The sequence below is a fragment of the Thamnophis elegans genome, chromosome 3 (assembly GCF_009769535.1).
Source record: "Thamnophis elegans isolate rThaEle1 chromosome 3, rThaEle1.pri, whole genome shotgun sequence".
In the NCBI taxonomy this organism is placed as follows: Eukaryota; Metazoa; Chordata; class Lepidosauria; order Squamata; family Colubridae; genus Thamnophis; species Thamnophis elegans.
In genome coordinates, this window is record NC_045543.1 from 122,717,411 (window position 1) to 122,741,099 (window position 23,689).

General features: G+C 36.7%; 1 protein-coding gene across 1 annotated transcript; it reads right to left on the bottom strand.

The window, feature by feature from the left end:
• Nucleotides 1-1,588: 1,588 nt before the first annotated feature.
• Nucleotides 1,589-20,954, bottom strand: LOC116506239 (granzyme A-like). The gene is made up of 5 exons (XM_032213888.1): nucleotides 20,894-20,954; nucleotides 20,303-20,447; nucleotides 18,668-18,803; nucleotides 17,508-17,774; nucleotides 1,589-1,962 (listed from the first exon to the last, which is right to left on the bottom strand). The coding sequence occupies exons 1-5, from the start codon at nucleotides 20,952-20,954 to the stop codon at nucleotides 1,810-1,812; spliced, it is 762 nt and encodes a 253-aa protein (XP_032069779.1). The 3' UTR covers nucleotides 1,589-1,809.
• Nucleotides 20,955-23,689: the final 2,735 nt, after the last annotated feature.

Below are 23,689 nucleotides of genomic sequence, written 5' to 3' on the forward strand. Positions count from 1 at the left end.
AAAGACCTGGGAGACCAAGCAAAGAGACAATGCAAAGAGAAAGAACAGGTAAGAGACAGAAAAACCCACAGTTACATGATAGGCAGAGCAAGAGACTCGGGGGAGACCCTCCCTAGTTTCTTGGTAAAGGAGATGGGGGAACATTGAACTTTTAGACTTGCATGATTCTGTCAATTTAGCCTCCTAAAAATTGAATTATTTTATCTGGTTGTGATACTTGGTGAGGATGACAGATAATAAAACTGAATGAAAGGAATGCTTAGCATTTGCAAACTACCTCCTCCCCCTCCCCTCCCTTCTTCTCTTTTTTTTCTCCCTCCCTCCCTCCTTTCCTTCTCCTTTCTTTCTTTCTCTCTCTCTCTCTTCCTTTTCTTTCTATTTCTTTTCCAGTTCAAGGCTACTCTTAAACCCAAATTCTTTTTTTTCTTTTTTTCTTTTTTTTTCTTTCCAGATCTTTTATTACATTTTCATTTTCCTTTATACAAATTCTTAATTCACCTTCTATGTAGTACCAAAATAAGCTGGGATCTAAATGCATACACTCTTCTGTACATGGTGCTGTTCAGAATGGCAAACCATCAGAGACCTCTAGTTATTGTAATCTTGATAAATCTGGAGGCTTTAGGTTGAACAATGCTGGTACAAATGATCAAAATATTATTTTAACTTCTTAAATGTTTATTCTATATTAGGTTTTGCCTTGGAAATAAAAATAAAAATAATTAAAAACTCATAAAGAAGGATTGACTATTAAAAGTTTCACCAATGTTGTCTTCACCAGCCATTTAAAAGTTAATCGAGGTAAGAGTCCTTGGTTGGGAAATACTGTAAAAAAGGAAAACATTCTCCAACTTCACTTATCTAGAACAGAGGACATGGGACTGGCCTCACATTGCAAATCCTGGGGAAAAAAAGATCTGTCATCTCAAATGTCTTGATAGATAGATAGAAACCAACATCTTGAATCAAGCCTGAGAAAAAATTCAGATATCTATCAGATCCCAGCATAGAATATTCTTTCATAGTATATTGTATTCCTTCAAATGCATTGGCAGGGTTCAAACATTACACTAAACTACACACACCCATCCCCTCTCTATTCATTCTTGTTTGAAACATGGCTTCTTCTGAGCAGTGCATGAAAAAAAATTGAGCTTTTTGGTTTGGTGTCCTCTCACTTCCTCCACCGTATGTTTATCATATATTTCATGCCTTACAGATAAACTACTCTTGTAGTCAATCCCCTGCCTCATATCATCTAAGACAAATAGTTGTCCAACCCTTGTTTGAAAAGAAGTCCAATTATGTTATTATGCATTTAAAAGCCATTCCCAGCACAGAAATTCTTTCTTCCAAATGCAAAAAAGTCTGAAGTTTGCCACAAGCAAACACTGGATACATAGCACAAATGAACAACGACAACAAAAGAACCAATAACAAGATGTTTTGCAGCAAGGATTTATTTTCTTCTGCTTTCGGGAAATAAGCTACCATTTCATTTGTGATAAACATGGGAATAATTTTATCTAGCAGATTAAGAGAGAAAAATAAAGAGAAATAATTTCTAGAAACTTGTGCTTAGCTTTTATAAAGGAAAAGAAAATTTTGTTAAAAAAATTGCATTTAAATAGAAAACCTAAATACCCAAACTGATCAGTTATCCTCTAGATGAATTTATCTGAAATTTCTGTTACTTTTCTGTGCCTAGTCAAATACATCTGGAGGGAAAAGGCTGGAAAAGTTTGTCTTAAAGGAATTATAATGAATGAATATAATAAAAAAGAATGTCAACAGCAAATGATAATTCTATTAATTGCCTTTTATAACACTATTTATCCAAAGAGAATATTCATTTGTCAGAAGGGTGTAGACACCAGGATACTGAGCCTCTCCACATTCTTTACCAAAGGAAACGATGCCCCTTTGTTCCCCTTTGCACATCAAAGGACCACCAGAATCACCCTGCGCAAGGAAAGAAAAGGGGTGGGTGAGGAGAAGAGAAATTTTGCATTATTTGCAGTAGTCGTATTTAATTGATTTATTCACTAAATCTCTATGCTGCCCATAGGACAGATACAGCGTTCCAAGTTTCCAATTTTGGCTGGTTGAGAGCCCCCCCCCTGCAAGTGTCCCATTCAGGTGTCTGGAGAAAGGGGCCAGAGGATGCTTTCTCAGTAGGCGTCCCCTTCACTCTAGTATACTTTGAACCCTCCAAGGCAGAGTGGTGAAAATGCCCATCTGGTCACAGAATCAACCTTCTGCCCTGAAGCAGTGGTTAAAAGTGGGCAGGACTTTGATTGCCTGATTTTGGCTTCCATATTGAGTTTTTTTTCACACTCTGCAACCCCCACCCCCCCCAAAAGACTGAGTGTCCTCTCTCTGTTCTTTACCCCTCTCATCAAGCCTACTTGCAGAGTTAATGGGGTGGGGGAAAGATGGGAAAAGGGAATCCTTGATGGAAATCCACAGATAGACAATATAAACCTAAATCTAAAATGGCACTGTTTGAAATAGCTTTATTTCTGACCGTACATAATACTGGTCCTTAGTTCACGATTCCAGAACATGAATTTTAGCCAAAAGTATATATTTTTTCCCACACCTTTGAAGGTGAAGTGGAGGAGTGAGGAAAAAAGTGCGAGTTGCTTCTGTGTGCATGTATCTGTTTGTGTGTTTGTTGCTTTAGCTCACTCCCATCACTGCTTTCTTGATGAGGAAAATGACGAAATACATTAGTGCCTAAAGATACAATCTATTCTGCAAGTGTGAATTCTGAATAGGTGAAGAATGTAGCCACACTTAGGCAGACAAGGTGCCAGCTACACTTCAGCTAGTGTTCTGAAGAAATTCACATTCCCTGGTGCCCCCTCCCCCCAAGAGGGGCCCCTACCAAGTATAAGGTAGTCCTTGACAGTTCATTTAGTTCATTCAAAGTTGCAAAGTTCACTTAACAACTATGGCAAGAAGTTGTAAAATGAAGTAAAATTCACTTAATAATGGCATAATTCACATATAATGAATTGGCAACAGAAATTTGTTTCTTCAGTCGGGCTCATAAGTCAAGGACTGCCTGTACTGTTTTTTTTTTAATTGAAAATTTTGAAGAAAAAAACTTTTACAAATATTTACGCTCCCTCCCCCTCCCATCCCCTCCCCTCCCCTCCCTTCCCCTCCCGCTCCCCTCCCCCAACCTTCCCCCCCCCCCGGCTTCCCAGAACCAATACGAGTATAAATCTTAATAAAGATATTCGAAGATAACTTTTAAAAAAAAAGTTAGTATCCTCTTTCTTTTTTTTTATGATTTCTTTATATAAATTTTTATTTTAAGCACATAAACACATCAACAGAAACAGACACATGACTTAAAACAACATAGGAACAAGAAGTTCCATCGTATATCATACAGCAGTTCTGTATCGGTTTCTTTGCAGTTAGTGTTTTCCCTTCAATACATTTCTATCTTGCATTCATGATCTCCTTATTCGTTATCCATTTTTATGTACAATTCTATGTTTATTTATACTTAGCTATTTATAACCAAATATTATTTACCTATATTGTGCTTTATATTCTTACTGTCATTTATTCTCTTACATACAATTATAGGTATACATTCACATAGTTATTCTTTTTCTTTGCCATTCTTATACTATTGTTATTCCATTTAAAAGGTTATAAGGTATAGTTTGGATTGTTTTGTTTACCATCCTTTCCCCTTGTTGTAACATCACCTTATTTTCCCTTTCTTTTCTCCGTCCCTTCCTTCTCTACTTCCTTCCTTCCTCCTCTCCTTCCCTTTCCTTCTTCCCTTACCTCTCCCCTACTCCTACCCTCTCTCTTCCCCTTCCTGCCCTATCTCCTTCTCTTTCTCTCCCTACCACCCTCCTCTCCTTCTCCTTCCTTCTTCCCTTACCTCTTCCCTACTCCTCTCTCTCTTCCCCTTCCTACCCACTCTCCTTCTCTTTCTCTCCCTTCCACCCACCTCTCCTTACCTCTTTCTTCTTCCCTTACCTCTCCTCCACTCTTCCTCTTCCTTTCCTACTATCTCTCCTTCTCTCTCTCTCTCTTCCACCCTCCACTTCTTTCCCTTCCTTCTTCCCTCCCTCCTCTACTTCCTTCCTCTTCTCCTTTCCTTCCTTCTTCCCGTCCTTTCTTTTTCTATTGTTATAGGTGTTTCTTTCAAATCCCAGTTTATGTTTTCTTGGGAATGGTATTTCCACAAACCCATATAGTTTCATATCATTTCCTTTTTTCTCTTTCGTTCTACAGTCTATATACCAGCTATCGTCCTGATTTGCTTTCACCAATCTTAACCCTCTTGTTCTACTCATAACTATTATTTTTGAGTGTTGTTATATTCTTTCATTGCTTTTTGTTTCTTTCCTCCATCCAGCTGTACCATTTATTCCATATCTGGTAGAATTCTGATTCTTCCTTTCCCTGTATTTCTTTCGTTAATTTATCCATTTCAGCACAGTCCATAATCTTTCTTATTATTTCATCTTCATTTGGGGTTAGTTTGTTTTTCCATTTCTGGGCAAAAGCGATCCTTGCTGCTGTAAGTATATGTAGTATTAAATACTGGGTTTCTTTTTTGTATTTCATCGACATAATTCCTAATAGAAAAACTTCAGGTTTCCAATCTATTTTAACCCTTGTTATTGCCTCCAGCCAATTTTTGATCCTTTTCCAGAATTTTTTTGCCTCTTCACAGGTCCACCATAAATGGATAATAGGTTCATGTACCGAATCACATTTCCAAGCATTTTGGGGAGGTATTTGTGTGAGATTAGCGGCCACCTTGGTGATTGCCAGTGCCTCTCTAAAACATTTTGTACTGGTTTCCTTGTTATGGCACTGATAGTGTCTATTTTAAATTTAGTTGCCCAATCAAATTTTTCTCCATTTGTCTAATGAAATATTATAGCCAATGTTCTGCAACACCATTTTAATCAGTTTCCTCTTTCACAATTCCTCTTGCCATTTGATACTTCAGGAAGGAATTGTATATATTACTCCCTATCAATCTTTCTGTCTTGGACTTTGGAATAAGTTTTAAATCCAATTCGGTGTGGTTCTGTTTTCAATGCATATATTTTAGTATCTTTATTGTATTTAGTTTTGATTTGGAGCAGTGGTTGGTTTCAAAAATTGTTCGAGACCTACTCTGTGGGTGTGGCCTCCTTTGTGGGAGTGGCTGGCCACCCATGGACTGGATGGGAGTGGCTTGCCACCCATTGACTGATATGAAGATGCCGACGACACTTGTCCGAACCACCTTAAATTAACCTCACACACAGCACGGCATGCATAAGAATATATGTAAACTTAAAAAATAAAAATATCTTAAAAAAAAGAAAAGAATATGATGTAATACTGTGTTTTTTAAAAGGCATCTTTGGTTTGCGTTAAAACAACTTCAACACACAGCAATGTTCTGATTGCCAACCACAAACACAGGAGTCATCCGTACCCTCAGTGCCCTACAGAGGCACTGAGTTTTATAAATATGAGCATGATAGTGGAGAAATATCATATCCAAGGGACCATGGTGGGTTTCAAAAATTTTTGGAACCTCGTCTGTAGGTGTGGCCTGATTTTCGGTCCACTGGTGGAACCTCTTCTACCGGTTCGGTGGATTTGACGAACCGGTTCTACCAAATAGGTGCGAACTGGTAGGAACCCACCTCTGATTTGGAGGTAAGTTAGGCCAATCAACTTTCATATTCTGATCTACCAATTCTTCAATTGTTTTTAATTTCCCTGTCTATCAATTAAGTCTCTGTATTTTAGGATTTTGTTCCAATCTATCAAATTTGGGTGTGTCGTCCTTTCTGTTGGTGATAGCCAATTTGGGATTTTCACATAGTGGATTTTTTTGATTTTGAACCATTGTTTCAGTCAGCGCTCTTCTAATTAAATGATTTTGAAAGTATTTGTGTGTTTTATTTTGTCATCCATAGGAAAGTATGCCAGCCCGCTGCAGGTCATGGCCTTCTAAGGTCAGAATTCTTTTATTCTTTAGTTCTATCCAGTCCTTCACCATTGTTATTGTTACTGCTGATGCGTATAAATCCCAATTTGGTAATGCTAAGCCTCCCCTCTCCTTGCTATCTTGCATTGACTTTAGTTTAATCCTCGGTTTACGTCCCTGCCAAATGAATCTAGTGGTTATTTTCTTTAATTCTTTTTTTTTTAATATATATTTTATTATGTTTTCATTCTATACAATCACATATTCACTGTGCTTAATCAGGGCATATAACATTGGGTAATAAACACGGCCCTCACTTATATAGAAAATGCCCTCTACAATACAAACCCAGTATACCACCTTGGCCTGCCATACACCCGCTTCAACCCCCTCCACTTTCATTCTTCCTTCTCACACCCCCTCTACGCCTACTTCCCCTCCCCTTCTTTCTAACCTTAACCCTATCACTCCCTCTCCATTCCCTCCCTCCTTCTCCTCCTCCTCGCTCTCACCCTCTCCACCCCTCCTTCTTCTTTCACTCGACTCTTTCCTTCGGTATCTATTACCTTCCAGTATATTCGTTTGTTCTATTTTCGCACTAACATTGAAAAGCCACAGTATATACAAATACAATCTTGGAATTTACACATATTGTATTTCCCCCCTCCCCCCCTCCCCCTAAATCCCCACCTCCCTTGCCTCCCCCCGACTTCCCAAAGACCATACGTGGTATAACTTTTGAACAATCACAGTCTAAAATATCTCTACATTGAACTCAGCTTCATTTTCTTTAATTCTTGAAAGAATTTTTTACCTGGATTAATAGGAGTGGCTTGCAACAGGAATAGGATTCTTGGTAAGATATTCATTTTAATTGTTGCTATCAGTGATTACTGAATATTCTTCCAATTTTCTAAATCTTTCTTTATTTGTATCACTAATTTATTATAATTATTGTCTTTAATTGTGGAACATTTTGCTGACAACCAGATCCCCAAATATTTTACTTTCTTAGTTAACTGCAATCCGGTTGCTACTTCCAATTCCTCTTCTTGCTTTTTTGTCATGTTCTTAGTTATCATTTTTTTTTGTCTTTATTGATCTTTAGTCCTGCCACTTCGCCATATTCTACTAATTTTTGAATTAATTTTAAGCTGGATTCTAATGGGTCCTCTAAAGCAAATATTAAGTCATCGGCATAGGCTTGGACATAATATTCTTCATTTTTGAGTCTTAAACCTTTATTCCCTGGGTCCTTTCCGAATTTCATTTAGTAAGTTTCCAAAGTCAATATAAATAGCAAAGGAGAGAGGGGCATCCCTGTCTGACTCCTTTTTTTATTTCAATCTTTCTGTTAGATCTCCATTCATCAGAACTTTGGCTGTCTGAGTGTTATAAAATCCTTCTAAATCATTTTATAAATTTTTTCTCCAAAGTTCCATCTCATCCAATAGTATTGTTATAAATTTTCAAATTATGTTGTTAAATGCTTTTTGTGCATCAAGGAAAACCAGTACCATTTGCTTTTCAGGGATGGGCCATCGTACTACTCTATTAGTCTAGAATAACTCTCGTATTATTTTTCATGTGTCTGTGGGGTAAAAATCCATTTTGGTCTGGATGTATTTGTTCATTTAACACCTGTTAATGCTTCCTGCCATAATTGCCTGCAAATATTTTGTAATCGGAGTTTAATAATGAAATTGGTCTGTAATTTTGAACTTCTTGTACATGGTTTCCTCTTTTTTGGGATTAGGGATATTATTGCTTCAGTCAGGTATCTTGGGCTTTTCCTAAAACCTCATTAAACCTTCCACTCCTAGCTCTTCCAATATTATTTTGTTATATTGTATAGTTCCACCAGTATTCCATCTGGTCCTGGGGTTTATTATTTTTCTTGATTTTCAGGGCTAATTCCACTTCAGCTAATGTTAGTGGTCTGTTTATTGCCTCCCTTTGTTCTTTTGAGATTGGTGTTATCTTTTCTATATTAAATATTGCTTTATTTTGATTTCCTCCATACTTTCTTGTGTGAATAATTTTGTGAAGTATTATGAATGATATGCTTCTTTTCTTATGCTTTGTAGTGGATTTTTACCACATCATCCTTTAATTGATATATCGTCCTTTTTTCTCTTTCATTCTTCAATCTATATGCCAGCCATCGTCCTGATTTGTTGGCTTGTTCAAAATAATTCGTCTGACTGCTTTGATTTTCTGTGCTAATTCCTTTTGAGTTATTAAAATTGATCTTATGTTTATCACCTCCATTTTTTCCTTTTAGTTTTATCTTGGATCTTTCTGTAGTTCTTCTTGGCTTCCTTAATTTCTTTTGCATGCTTTCTTGTTGCTCTTTTTGCTTTCTAGTTTTCTCACCATATAGGCAATCGTAAGGCCTCTTGTGTATGCTTTCATAGTATCCCAGAGATTTGAATTGAGGTGTCTTCCTTTTTATTTATTTTAAAAAACAATTTTAATTCTTTCTCTAGCATTTCAGTGTATTCTATCTCATTTACAATACTTGAGTTCATCATCCATCTTTTTCTTCTTCTTTGGCCTTTCCATCTTATTTTATTGGGTTATGCTCTGCCCACCTCATTTGGTTCTATTTCAATTTCGTCTACTTGATTACATAGCCCAGATGAGATCCAAACCATGTCGATTCTTGATAGAGATTGATTGGGGGTTCGAATAAAAGGTATATTACTTTCTTGTTTTGTGCCTTTCTCTCCAAATATCCTGTAATTTATATTCCATTGCCATCTCAAAAAGGATTTGGGTAATGTATTTTTTTTTTTTGCTTTATTTTTCTTTTTGTTTTCATAGTCCATTTTTTAATCCACTATTGCGTTATAATCCCATTAAGCAAATGTTTTCATATTCTAATTCATTTATTTTATTATGTAATTTCCTATAAAATTCCTCTTGTTTCTGGTTTGGGGCATATAGGAACTATTAATAATATCGGTTTTTCTGTTTAATTCAATCATTAGGGTTTTGCCTTCTTCATCTGAGTAGACCGTCTTTGGAGTTTATTTTTTCCTTTATATAGATTGCTATCCCACTTTTTTTTTTATCTGCCAATGCTGTATATAATTTCCCTAGTTTTTGTGTTCCAGTAAGTTCCGATGTTCCCTTTTAATATTCACTTCCTGTATACAGGCTATATCTACTTTCAATTTCTTAAGTTTATTAAACATATGGGCTCTTTTTTTGGTGCATTCAGTCCATTCAATTTTATTGAAATAATTGTTATTTCTTGGTTCCATCTTTAGCTGGGTTTTTTTTTTTACTTCTAGTTTGTATCTGACTTTTTCCCCTCTCACCTTCCTTCTCTGCTCTCTCTGTTTCTTGCCGTCTGTTCTTCTCTCCTGCTTCTTTTCGTTGTCTTACTGATGTTTCTTCCTCTTGGCCTCTACTTTCTAATTCCTCTTGCTTCCTTGTTCTCCTTCGCTATTGCGAGTATTCTTCATAGAATTTGTGTGATTCTTCTATATTCTCTATCTTATATCTTTTTCCTTGCCAAGATACCAGAACCACCTTCTGGTACCAACCATCTGTACATTATTCTATTTTTATTTAGCTCGTTTGTTAAAAATAGGTACTGCCTACGTTGTTCCCGAATTCTCCGTGGAATCTGTTTAAGCGTGGTCAGCTCTTTTCCCTGTAGTATAATCGTCTCTTCTCTAGTTTTTTTTGTACACTTCATCTCTCGCAGTTATTTTAGCAAATCTTACATGCACTTCTCTCGGGAGTCTATGTCTTTTGGCATAATTAGTATGCACCCGATAAGCCTCATCAATGTCTCCTCTCAACTCTTGTTCTTTTTTTTGAAGAAATTCAGTGAGGATATTAATCATTTTTCCTTTCAGGTCTTCCTCCTTCTCTTCCGGTATGTTTTGGAATCTTAGGTAGAATGCAGCTCTTTTATTTTCAAGTTGGATTATTGATATTTCTAAATCTTTATTGTTTATATTCCAATTCCATTTTTCCCATCTTCTGATCTGCTTGTTCTATTTTTTCTTCCATACATTGGATTTTCTGTTCATTGATTGCTAAGGCATTCTGTATCTTTTCAATTTTATCATCTACATTCTTGATAGTTCCTTTCAATTCTCCCATTTTATTTTTCATTTCTTCATTCCTTGTCTCTTCATGATTAGTAGTTGTCACTTCTTGGCTTTTCGCCAATGTCTCTTGTATCATCTGGAGCATCGATTGCATAGTCTGCATCGTTGGTGCTGGTTCTGTTGTTTCTGCCATCTTTTCACCTTTCTCCAACCCCAACGTGCTCTCAATTGATCTTTGATTTGAGGAGGGGGGTGTTGCTGAAATCACATTGGGAGTAGTTTTTTTCACTAATTTTACTGAAGTGGCCATTTTTACCCCCATATTTATCCTTGTTCACAATTGCCTATAAGTTTTACCTTACTTCTACTTTATCAGTAATATCAATTATGTAAATAATTGTATATTTCAATATTCAACAATAATTAACCTTCCTTAATATTCACGTTTCAATACCTAAACATTCCTATGTAGTATTCTACCCTATTTGGTTATTTGATTTTTGGTCTTTAATTAATTTGATTAATATATATCATAGATTTATATATCACACTATTATCTTATACCAATAAATGTCTCTCAATTTTATCAGTTATACAAGTATTCAACTCTAGTAATTAGTCTCTCTATGTATATATATGTATCAGCTTATGTCACCAATAGTTTTCTTGCATCAGACTTCACGGTTTGGATTTACAGTCCACTAAGTGTCACCCTCTCCTCAGTGTCACTGTTAGTATCCACGAAGCAAAGGTCTCCTTCCAAGCCAGTCCTCTATCTATTATCTCTGGCACTGTTCCAAGCTCCAAGGCAAATAAATACCAAGTACTTAAAAGTTCAACAAAGCAGCAGAAGGAAGAGTGAGCAGAAAAAAAGGAACTCAGTATACCAACCCAACTGTTAAACAATCTCTTTTTTGAACTTTCCAAATTCTTTCGGCAAATATTATTTTCCACTCCTGATGTCCATGTCTGGTTTTCTTTCTCACTGTGGCTAATTCCTTCCGCTTCTTCTGGCTGTCCCTTCCAACTCAGCATCTCAGCATCTCAGCATCTCTGCTCCACTTCTTTTCAGCTAAATTGAACTGCAAAAACAGCCTCCCTCCCGGCGCCTTCTTCTTTCCAGCTCACCCTCTCTGCCAGTTTCGTGTTGCCTTCCCCTTTGGGTTGTCAGCAATAGTAACAAGTATCCGATTTCAACTGCTTCTATCTCTGTTTCTTTCCTTCTTATGCGGTCGCCATCGTTCTGGTCCTAATCAAATAGCAGGATAATTCCTCATCTGTTTAGGGGGTTTCTCTTATCCTCAGGAGGATTTGCTTTATCACCCCAGGGTCTACAGAGTATCTCCCTTAATCTGCTGGCCCCTTCAGGATCAACAGCGCTCAAAAATGAGCCCAAACGAAGAAGTTAGAGTTAGAGGTTAGGAGAGCTCTCTTTTCCTCCGCTCTAAGCACGATGATGTCACCACGCGGAAGAGTTAGTATCATTGAGCTTTAACTCCTCTTTGCTAGGCTAGCTCTAAACAGATTATATCATTCCTTGTTTCTTCAGTCATATCTGGAATTTCTTAGTCCCATATTTATTTTGAGTATAGTCAATCCATCTTCTCCACTCCAGTTTATATCTCTCATTTGAATGGTCCTTGAGATATGCTGATATTTTAGCCATCTCTGCTAGGTTTATTACTTTTAATGTCCATTCTTGAATAGTAGGTAAATCTTCCTTCTTCCAGTATTGCGCCACCAAAGTCTTGCTGCAGTTATTAAATGCAAAATCAAGTTAGTCTCTATAACTGTACAATCAGTAATTATACCTAACAAAAATAACTGAGGGGTAAACTTTATCCTTTTTTAAAGAACATTTTGCATTATCCACCATATTTTTATCCAAAATACTTTAACCTTTTTACAAGTCCACCATATATGATAGTATGTAGCATCAGCACAATCATATCTCCAGCATTTAGGTTGTAAATTTGGATACATAGAGGCCAGTTTTTTAGGATCTAAATGCCATCTATAAAATATCTTATAAAAGTTGTCTCTCAAATTTTGGGCTTGTATAAACTTTACATTTCTTACCCAAATCTTTTCCCATGTATCCAGCATTATTGGTTTTTCAAAATTTTGTGCCTACTTTATCATACAGTCTTTAACTAATTCTGTTTCCGAGTCCATTTCTATTAATGCATTATATAGTCTCTTTATATACATTGGACTTTGATCCCTAATTTGTTTTAGTAAATTATCCTCATTTTGCGTAAAACCGATTTTTTGATCTTTTTTCCTTCTGGCCTGTAACTGCCCATACTGAAACCATGTTTGAATTGCCTTTTCCTCTTTTAGTACATTCACGGGTTTTAATTGTAATACACCTCTTTCTAAGGTGAGAAGCTGTCTGTATGTAATTACATCCTGTTTTTGTACTATATTTATGTTTTCTATTGCGTGTCTAGGAATTGCCCACATGGGTATCTTCTCATTTAGTTTGTATTGATATTTTTCCAGTAGTAGAGCATTCCTTAAAATTTGACTTTTAAAGTTCTTATCCACCTTTTTATCATATAGTAAGTAAGCATGCCAATCATATACTAAATCATGCCCTTTGATATTAAATATTCTACCATCTGTTGAGTTAATCCAATCACTGATTACTGATAAAACTACTGCTTCATAATATAATTTTAAATTTGGTAATTTCAAACCTCCTCTCACGCAGATCTTGCATTATTTTTAGTTTTATTCTTGGCTTTTTCCCTGCCCATACAAATTTATTAATGCCCTTCTGCCATTCTAGCAAATTTGCCTGTTTTTAAAGTATTGGTATCATTTGAAAAAGAAATAAAAATTTAGGTGGAACATTCATTTTCACTGCTGCTATTCTTCCCAACAAAGATAATTGTAATTTTTCCCCATTTTTCATCTCTGACTGACTGCTGTGCCATAGTGGCTCATAATTATACTTATATAACTTCCCATTTGAGATTAAGATATAGACTCCTAGATATTTAACTATTTCACATCCTGTCATTCCTTCGAATTCTTCTCTTTGTTTAGTGTTCATATTTTTAACTAGCATCTTTGTTTTCCCTATATTTATTTTAAATCCGGACATTTGGCTGTATTGATTAATCATATTCATTAAAACCTTACTAGATTCCTATGGTTGGGTTAATGTTATAACCAAGTCATCTGGGAAAGCACGTACTCTATATTCTTGATGCCTAATCTTGACTCCCTGTAAATCATCTGAACCCCGTATTTTGTTCAACAATAGTTCCAAAGTTATGATAAACAATAATGGGGATAAGGGACAACCCTGCCTTGTACCTTTCTCAATTTTAAATGAATCTGATAAGCTTCCATTGACTATGGTTTGAGCTGTTTGTTCCTGATATATTGCTTTAATTGATTGTAAAAAGTGCTCTCCTATTTGCATTTTTTGCATTATTTTCAATAAAAATTGCCAATTCACTCTATCAAAGGCTTTCTCGGCATCTAGAAATATAAGCGCAGCAGGGATTTGGTTATTCTTTCCCAAATATTCCAGTATATTAACAATTTGTCTTACATTACTTCTCATTTGTCTCCCTTGTATAAAACCTGTTTGATCATTATGAATCAGTTGCTGAATAACCAACATTAACCTATTCGCTAGTATTTTAGTAAAATTTTTATAATCTGTGTTAAGTAATGATATAGGTCTATAATTTTTTGGTTGACTAAGATCTTGATCTTCTTTTGGTATCAAAGATATGAAGGCTATCTTCCAAGATGGGGGTACCTTCCCTTCCCTTTGGATCTTATTAAATAGTTCCTTAAGAGGTTCTACCATTTCTAATTGTAAATTTTTGTAATAAGCCAATGTCAGCCCGTCTGTACCTGGTGCTTTCCCTACCTTTATCTGTTTAATTACCTGGAGAATTTCCCCTAAAGTTATTGGTTGATTCAATCTCTCCCTCTGCTCATCTTTAACTATGGGTATTTTTTCTTTATCCAGGTATCTATCTATATCTAAACCTTGTATTTTGTCATTCATGTACAATCCTGTGAAAAATTCACGAAAAACCTTTTGAATCTCATCCTGTTGATACACTTTCTTCCCTTTATAATGTAATTTCGATATATTGCGAGATTTCTGTTTCTTCCTAATCAGATATGCTAACCATCTACCAGATTTATTTGCATTACAAAAAGTGTTATGTTTTGCGTATAGCAAGTTAGTATCCACCTGGTCTGACATCAGCATATTAAATTGCTCTCTTAATAAAATAATTGCTTCTTTAATCTTCTTATCTCCTGGGTTTAGTGTTAACTTTTGTTCTCTCTTCCTGATTTCTTCCTCTAGTTTGATTCTTTTTCCCCCCTGTTTACGTCTATGTAACCTATTTAAATTTATTAGAACTCCTTGCATATACGCTTTACTTGCATCCCAAACCATTTCCATAGATGTACCCTTGTTCATATTAAAAACAAAATATTATCTTAGCAATTTTTTACATTCTCATATCTAAATAAGTTTTCATTCAATCTCCAAGTTCTTCTTGCTTGCGTCCCAAGTTCCAGCTCCATCCAAACCGGATTATGATCTGATAAAGCTCTGGAACATATCTTCATCTTCTTTATCCTAGAAAGCAAATCATTGGTTGTTAGTATGAAATCAATCCTAGAAAAGGATTGATGTCTATCGGAGAAAAATGTAAAGTCATATTCTTCTGCATTCTTTTCTTGCCAGATGTCTCTCAGTTCAAAATCATCCATCATATCGAAAAAGGACTTGGGTAGTTTCGCTCGCATTTGGATATTTTGCCGGAGACCCCTCTTGTCTTTCTTGGTATCCATAACACCGTTCCAGTCACCCAGTAATATGCAAGATCTATAGTCCCAATATACTAACTTAGTATGGAGCTTTTTATAAAATTTATCTTGCTGTTGATTGGGAGCATATATTTCCAATAGGAGTATCTTTTTCCCTTCTAATACCAGTTCTATTGCAATATATCTTCCTTGAGAGTCTGCTTCAATTAATTCGGCTTTCATGTCCTTTCTTAAGTAAATAAATATACCATTTTTCTTCTCAGGAGCAGAAGCTACAAAGTGTTGTCCAAGTCTTGTATTAATCAAGTATTTCTGGTCAGTTGATCTAATATGAGTCTCTTGCAGGCAAATTATGTCATTCTTAAATTGTTTCAGATAATGATTTATTTTCCTCCTTTTCTGTGGGGAGTTTAAACCATTAACGTTCCAGGTTAAAAACTTAGTTGTCATCTTTAGCTCCCTGAAGCTTTTTACGAGCCATCTGGAAATCCTGTAGTTTGGCTTTTGGCCTGGCTCCACCCACTGCTTCTGAACTAAAACCTGTGAATTCTTGCACGGTAGCATGTGTTTGTTGTGAAGCTTGTTGCTTTTTTAGCTCTTGTTCCATTCGCCTGGTAATCATGCGGGTTTGACTTTGCTCCTTCACTCCTTGTAGTTCTGAGAGAGGAAGTTGGTCCAGCCTTGGTGATCCTTGGGTAGCTTGCTGTCTATCCTGTCCTTCTTGTTCTCTTTCTCTGGGTCCTGGAGGGTGGGGGATGTCCAGCCTTCAGTATATTATTGTAAAAATCTTGAGCCTTCCATACTGAGTTGAGACGATATCTTTGCCCCTGGTAAGTAACTGCAAGCCTGGCTGGGGCCTCCCATCTGAACTGTAGCTGACGATTTTTGAGCTCATCGACTAAGAAGGCATAGTCTTTCCTCGATCTCAACATTTTGGGTGGTATTTCCTTCAAAACAGTCACCTCCTGACCCCCAATTTGAAGCTTAGTTTTGTAAGACTCTCACAATATCAAATTCCTCGTATCTATCGTAGCAAAATACACCACAATATCTCTTGGGAGTTGCTTTTGTCTGGCAAGCCAGGAATTAACATGATATATCTTGTCAATCTGCCAGTCAAAATTCCTTCCTGACCTCCTGAATTGATCAAAATATTCTGAGAAAATCTGCTTTGAATTTTCTTGATTTTTCTCTTTGAGGCCTCTTATCCTTAAGGCAAATTCCATCTGTCTATACTGCAACATTATAATTTCATTTTCTGCATCACCAACCTTTTGTTGAACCACATCCATTTTCGTTACCAGATTAATATTGGAATCACTAAGATCTTCCAATTAATCTTTGATTTGAAAGACATAACCAGATAGGCACTTAAAAGCTTCAAGAATATTGTCTCTAATTTGCTGGTTCAGAGTCTGAACCGAGTTCATAAGTTCTTCTGACAATTCCTTATGAGCAGCAGATATCTCTTCCTTTATTTTAATTTCCATCACAGCTACATGATTTTTTAAGGCCTCGGCTAAGGACATGCTTAGGTCTTTTTGCAGTATTTCTCAGGTCAAAGGCTCCCCTGCAGGGGTAGGAAGGGATTGGGGGGGAGTAGTGACTGTAATTTAGTCCTGGGAGCAGGTGAATTACCAGCACTTTTAGAGGCATTAGGGGCAAGCTTTTTCTGCTTAGAAGCCATTCCACATTTAATCTTCTCCACCCAATTACTAAATCCAGGTAACCAGCTTGTCCAGCAGTTTGGTAATAAATCACTACTGATTTAATGATCTTTAAATGTTCTGAGCTCCATAGAAATCTGTGTCATCAGAGTCTGACCCTTCCTACAAAGCTGTTTGGGGCCATTTTCTGTGTATTTCTAGCAAGTAATTTGTCAGAAGGAATTCTTTAAAAAATGGAGTTAAAGTCTTTATACATACAATTAGAAGTTCACCAGTATCAGTTCTGCCTGTTTTTGAATCAGTAATAAATCAATCCTTGAGCTGAGGGTGGACGTGTGCCTTTGTTCTGCAAAAAAAGCAGAAGTCCTTGACACGGAGAATCCACTATGTTACCGGGCGGCTCCCTCTTTCCGCCCCAGATTTATGTTCTGGGAGGGTGGACGTGTGCCTTTGTTCTGCAAAAAAAGCAGAAGTCCTTGACACGGAGAATCCACCATGTTACCGGGCGGCTCCCTCTTTCCACCCCAGATTTATGTTCTGGGAGGGTTAAATGGAGCGCTGCCCAAACATAGCTTATTCGCCTCCTCCTATGCCCGGAGAAGAGGTAATCAAACTGTCAAACAGTTGATGGATACTGTTTAGACAGCTTAATGCAGCCAAGGATCCGGAGCTGTTAAAAACAACAACCCCCTCAGGCCCCGCCCAAACTGGAAGCAGTCTGCCTGTACTTTTTAAAAAAGATTCATCACATTCCATAATGCTGCCAGTCTGGAGTATATATAATTCCAGATGTTTTTTTGCAATTGACTTTATGATGGGAAGATTTTACTAATTTTACAGTTGTTATATTGGTAGTGTAGGACTTTGATTTCTTAGAACACTAGAAGCATGCAAATAGGATTACTCATTCATTCAAATTCTGCTTTCGGTATATTATTTTTGAATTTCAAACATTCAGAGCAGGTAGATAGATATACTTACAGTACATGCATCCTTGCCTCCTCTCTCATCACCAGCACAGACCATATTCTTTGTCACTATTGGCGTGGAATTATAGTGCTTTTGATCATTGCAGATGGTTCTTGCAATGACACTGACATTAACTTCACGGAGGACATCTGATGGACTTGGACGTTCAGTAATCCCCCAACCAGCTACCAGACACTGTGTTCCTGGCTCGAGGTCACTATACACCCAAGGAAGCTCGACGAAGGAAACATTCTTGTTAAGTTGTGCTTCTCTATTAAGCTTAAATGAGAGAAGAGGGAAGGCAAAAAAGATTAACCCTTATATTAACTGTCAATATGGTTTGCAATGCATCATATGGTAGACTTGCACTTTGGAGAGTCACCCTATCTCAGCCAGACCTACATTACAATATTGTGCTGACGCAATGTGTCTGAGAAGCAACGTTTATATCATCTGAGTCCCTTGCAATAAAAACAAATTATAATAGTAAAAACATTAATACTTTGAACTTTTTCAATATGGGTAATTTCACATCTGCTGATCATTTATATAGAAATAAGAATTCCTCCCTCCTGATCTCCATCTCGGAAATGAAAGGGAAAAGCATTTTTTCCAACACATAAATGTGAGAATATTCTTTATTCCACTGCTGCCATCATCAGTGGTGGCTCCTATGCCATTGAAATGGACCTCAACTGTTAGGCTCCTTATATGGGCTGCTTGTCATCCCTTTGAGGTAGGCCAAATCAACAACATGAGTCAATAATTGTTTCTTTTATTCTCCCACCATTCTCAAGGCTAGAGCTAAATCCCTTGTATACTGCTTTCTGCAAGGGTATGTAAATTATTTGAAACTAATGAAACTAATTGTATAGCCCAACCTCCTTGTAGCTAGGCAACTCTGGCTCTGCCTCCGAAGTTAGAAGAAATAACCTTAGAAATAAGCAAAGCCAGATCGTAGTTGCAAAGCTGTAATGAAAAATTCTCCACTGGCCCCACCACCATGGTAGCTAGCAGCAGGGTAGCTGAATTCGGCCCCCCATAACAAAGGCTTTAGTTCCAGTCCCAAATGTGGTTGTAAGTTATGGACTCCCTGTATCCATAAAGAAAAGAGAAACCATTCTTGCTGTCCTTCACATGTATATTATTTATGTATATTCTTTAGAATATACCTGAAGAAGCATAATGTCATTCTCCTTTGTGACATTATTATACTTCGGGTGAGAAATGTTCTTTTTAACTTTGAAAACTTGTTTTGTTTTGTCTTCTTCTGAATGAATTCCAAGAATAACTTCAGTGTCGTTTGTTCTAAAAAACAAAGATGGTAATAAGAATTGAGTAAAGTTCATTTCTAGCAAGGATAATACGTTATAATCTCAGCTAAAGAATATCAAGTTTTATCATTTGGCAGTTCAATCTTCTCTGTTTCTTCCGGGGATAAATTCTACTGTTTTTTTACATTGTTTATATCCTGGCACATAAATTTAAAATTTGGAGAAAGCAGGCTTTATTTCAATTTTCATTGGAGTATTATTTCAACAGTGAAAGTAAATATATATTTTGATAGAAGATGCAAAATACTTTCAATGGCCTATTTCTGACTATGTTCAAAAATAAATTATAATACATGAATATTCATACCTATATATGGATATTCAGGAGGTAGAAAATCAAAGGGAGGTCAAATGCAATTTTCAGAAAAAAAAGAACACCAATAATGTGCAGGGAGGTGTGTGCTGTTAATGTCATGCTTTGTTCGACATGGAATAGAAACAATTGGAAGAGGCTTTTAAATTCTCTAATACCATCTATGAAAGTTATTCCAATCTCTGGCTAGTAAGTATGCCAGCACAATCTTGTCTGCTATTTTATCAATGTTTTTGGTTTATCCCAGTTTCTCCCTACTGTGGTTTATGGCCCTTCATCTGGCTAGACCCCAACCGTAGAGGCGTGTGTGTGTGTGTTCGTGTGTGTGTGTGTGTGTGTGTGTGTGTGGTCAGAATTATTATTGGGTTTTATGATCATGGATTTAGAAAAAAAGTATGAGAAACCAATTTTGCATATGGTAACTGTGGCGAGATTATTGCATGCAAGAGGTTGGGAAAGTAATGAAATATTTACAAAGGAAGTTAGAACTATAACATTAACTATACTTGAAAAAGTAGCAAAGTCTTTCCAATCTGGATACAGGGAAAGAAAGAAAGAAAAATCTTTTGAAAAGCTGGTAACCTTACATAGAGAAGAAAGAAGAAAAGATTAAATTGATGATTTTGTCATTTGGGAACTAAAAAGGGACAAAGGGAATGGTGAAAATAATAAAGTGATAATTACTTGATAGAAAGAGCTTCTATATTGTGTATTTTCTTTCTTTTCTGTTCTTCCCCCTTTTCCTATTTTCAATCTCTTTTTGTACGTATTCATTGTATTGAAAAATCCTAGTAACATATAGGTACATACACATACATAGAGATTGGATTTCTTTCATTCATTGTAACCCCTAGAATTTAGGCCAAGAAGCTGGGATAGTGAACAACTTACCTAAAAGACGATACGCAGCTGACAATTTTGCTTGGGTTGAACCCTTAGGTTTTGCTCATCCCTAAATTGCAGGACTATGTTATGCTTGAATTGTGTGTGTGTATTGTGTGTGTGTGTTTGTTTGTGTGTGTGTGTGTGTGTATATGTATATGCACGTACATACATACATACATACATACATACATACATACATACATACATATCATATATATAAAAAACAAGATTTTAAAAAGAAATAAATAAAAACCTAGCAAAACTTCCGAACTTACATTTTGCAGTGAGCTGCTGTTAATACCCAGTTTGATTTGATCAGGGTCCCCCCACAAAGGCCCCCCTTTGAGTCTTTGATCTTGGCCATAAAAGGTCTTGAATGTGGAACTGATTTTTTTCCTCCAATGATCTGGGCACAGGGATCTAAATAGAATGAAGAAGACAAGCTAATCATGAGTCCCAAAATACAACTTTAAATTAATCCATTAGCTAAAGAGGAAAAAGGAGCCAATGTTTCATCATACAAAGTGCTCACAGTTTGTGTTATGATGACTTGTCACCAACCGATCAAAGCAATCTTTTCCTTTTTTACCTATTAATACATTTCACCCCTTTAGATTGCTTTTCTAGTATCTCCAATAAAACTACCCTCTTAACAACTGTAGCTTTGAATCTCCCCTGTGGGCCTTTTACTGTCAGTATCAGTTCATCCTGAAGGAGACCTGAGCTATTTTCTCTTCATCACGGTCCAAATTCAAGGAGAAATCCATACATTTGAAACAAACTGTGTAGCTTATCTTCTTACCTTTTCCTTGATTGCTCTGAAGTGACATTATCAGAAATGAAAAGAAGTATAATTTAGCACTTACCTCCTGGAATACCGAGGAGAAAAATCACAACAGTGAACCACATGACCGTTAGACGAACCATCTTTGCTTTTTTGTGTTTCTCCACATCAAAGTACAGAATGTATATATATTGAGGAAGGTAAGGAAGTGGTTATTTTGTCATACTTAATTAATATGGTTAATGAGGTGGAAAACAAAAGATATGAGAGAATACTTAAATTTTCATGTCTGCATTTAACTGTGCATGAGAGAGATGTGTGGTTTTGGTTGCTGAGTAAAAATTGTAGGACGAGGCTATTGAACCAAGCAAAACATCATATATAGTTGATAATTAACTCTTTATTCTGAGAAAAGGTTGCATTAATAAAAGAAATATGAGTTTCCCAGTCTACATACATGCAGATAAAATGTTTGGTGTGTGGCTGATCCTCCAGCTACAATGAAGACATTCTGTAGAGAACTCTTATTAATTTGGCGAGGGATGATTCTGCATGGACAATTTTGATGAAACAAAAGTCATTTTAAATATAACTTGTTTATCTGTCTTCTTCTCCCATCATTTCCATTAACAAAGACAACTCCAGTTTTTCTTTTGAAATGCTTCAATTTCAAAATGATAGCCTGATTGTTATAGAGTGACTATCCTAAGCTCTAATATTGCTGCCATCCATGGAGTTGGTGTGTTTTTGGAAGGATTTTTCATTACTCCTCTGCCTCCTCGCACCTTTGCTCTTCTTAAGCATTTCATATCCATTAGAAAATCAGGCATTATAGCATCTTTATAGTCTCCTCTCTATATCCTCCTAGAAAAAGTTAGTGTCTTTTGTTATATTCATGAAATTTCCATGCTGTCGATACATTATATAATGTAGTTCAGAAGGCCTTCAATAAAGCAATACCGCCATGTCTGTTATCAATTTAGAGCACGTACATAGGAATGCTTGTAAGCATTCAGAAAGTTTTATGCTGGTCATTTGAAGACCAGATTTGCCATCTTGGCCACAATGAATCATGCTGCTGCATCTATTTATCTGGCTAGCTTAAGGTTGTTGTTTCCCCCCGCAAAAAAAGTCTCCTTTAAAATGCCTTCCCATGCAATTAGTGCCTCCATTTGCAGAGAAGGCATTGTGCTAGTTTCACTGGGTGGCCAGCTGAATGCAAATGGGTGAATTTGTTTCAGAGATGATGGCATCTTCCTTCTCTACCTTATGAATGTAATGTGGCAAGCTCCTTCTAAGCATCCTAGTCCATTGCCATCATGTTCAATAAAATGGGATGGAGACACTTTAGCTACCCATGTGTCCAGGGGCATCTGCAGAGGAGGTTTAAAAAGGCAAGATGGTGGCTGTGAGTGCACAGTTGAAGCTCCACATGTTTTTCCATATGTCGTACTACAAGGCACATACAAAAGAGGAGAGGTTTTGATCAATGAGACACAATAACCATCTTTTCTTGAAGCCCTCCTCTTATGTGGATTCCCCAGTGGCTATAGCCGTTTCTCTTTCCATATTTCCAAACAGAGTGAGCTCCCATTACTTGTCCCAGCTTCTGCCGACACAGCAGTTCGAAAGCATGTAAAAATGCAAGTCAAAAAATAGGAACCACCCTTGGTAGAAGGTAACAGTGTTCCATGTTCCTGTGGTGTTTAGTCATGCCGGCCAAATGACCACAGAGACGTCTTTGGACAGCACTGGCTCTTTGGCTTTGAAAAGGAGATCTGCACCACCCCCTAGAGTCAAGAACAACTAGCACATATGTGCATGGGGGAACTTTTTACCTTTCCATATTACCACTTGAAATAGCATCTTAGTCTGCTGGCCATTTGATAGTTAAAAAATGAGAACTAGTTTCTCGTGGCAGAATGTTGGAACAAAGATGTCAGCCAATAAAAAGATCAAGATGTATAGAGCAATGTGTTAAACCAACAGAGGGATGAAAGCAGCAGCAGAATGAAACTGTGCTGGGTATAAAGAGGAAATTGCACCTTTAAGTCAAGAAAGAGCCACCAGCTATTTCAGTGGCTTCTTCCTAGAATTGAATCAAATGCTTGTCTAGTCATGCTTAAGACCAATATGAGTTTAGAGCCTAGTTAAAATTTGCTAAGGACTAGAAAATTCTTATACCATTTGTTATAAATTGTTATAAATCACTGGTGGAGAAATTACCTCAGAGCAACACCGATTTAATGCCACATATTTTTCTGCCCACAAGAAGGCTCACAAACACATATATATCTTGTATATTCAGTCATGTTGCTGGATTACATTGTTCCGTTATCCCTTTCTAGTTAGATGGGACATTTTACCATCTTTCAAATAAACTGCGTTTCCAAAGAGTTTCAGAGATTACACAAGTTATACTCTATCCAAGTTTACCTGCCTTATTTCCAACATGTTGCAGAAGATACCATAAATGTACTTTTTTTTAGAAAGAAGGTTGCAGTCTACAACTTAATAATCATTTGTGAAAAAAATGTCCTTGTGCTGAAGACTAAACTTTTGCCTTGTTAGTGTAAAAAATATAGGGCATTCTGGTGATGTAAAGGTGGGGAGGTGGGAAAGACCTGGGAGACCAAGCAAAGTGACAATGCAAAGAGAATGCTTAGGTAAGAGTCAGAAAAACCCACAGTTACATGATAGGCAGAGCAAGAGCCTCAGGAGAGACCCCCCCCTAGTTTCTTGGGCTGTAAAGGAGATGTGGGAGAATTGAAGTTTTAGACTTGCATGATTCTGTCAATTTAGCTTTATAAAAATGGAATTATTTTATCTGGTTGTGATACCTATTTAGTTTACTTGGTGAAGATGACAGATAATAAAA

Excerpts from the sequence above, each read along its gene's own strand:
- LOC116506239 (XM_032213888.1), bottom strand. The coding sequence starts at position 20,954 with ATGGTTCGTCTAACGGTCATGTGGTTCACTGTTGTGATTTTTCTCCTC. Across the intron at positions 20,448-20,893 it reads TCTCCTCGGTATTCCAGGAG|ATCCCTGTGCCCAGATCATT; the intron begins GTAAGTGCTAAA and ends CATTCTATTTAG. Across the intron at positions 17,775-18,667 it reads ATGACATTATGCTTCTTCAG|CTTAATAGAGAAGCACAACT; the intron begins GTATATTCTAAA and ends CTCTCATTTAAG.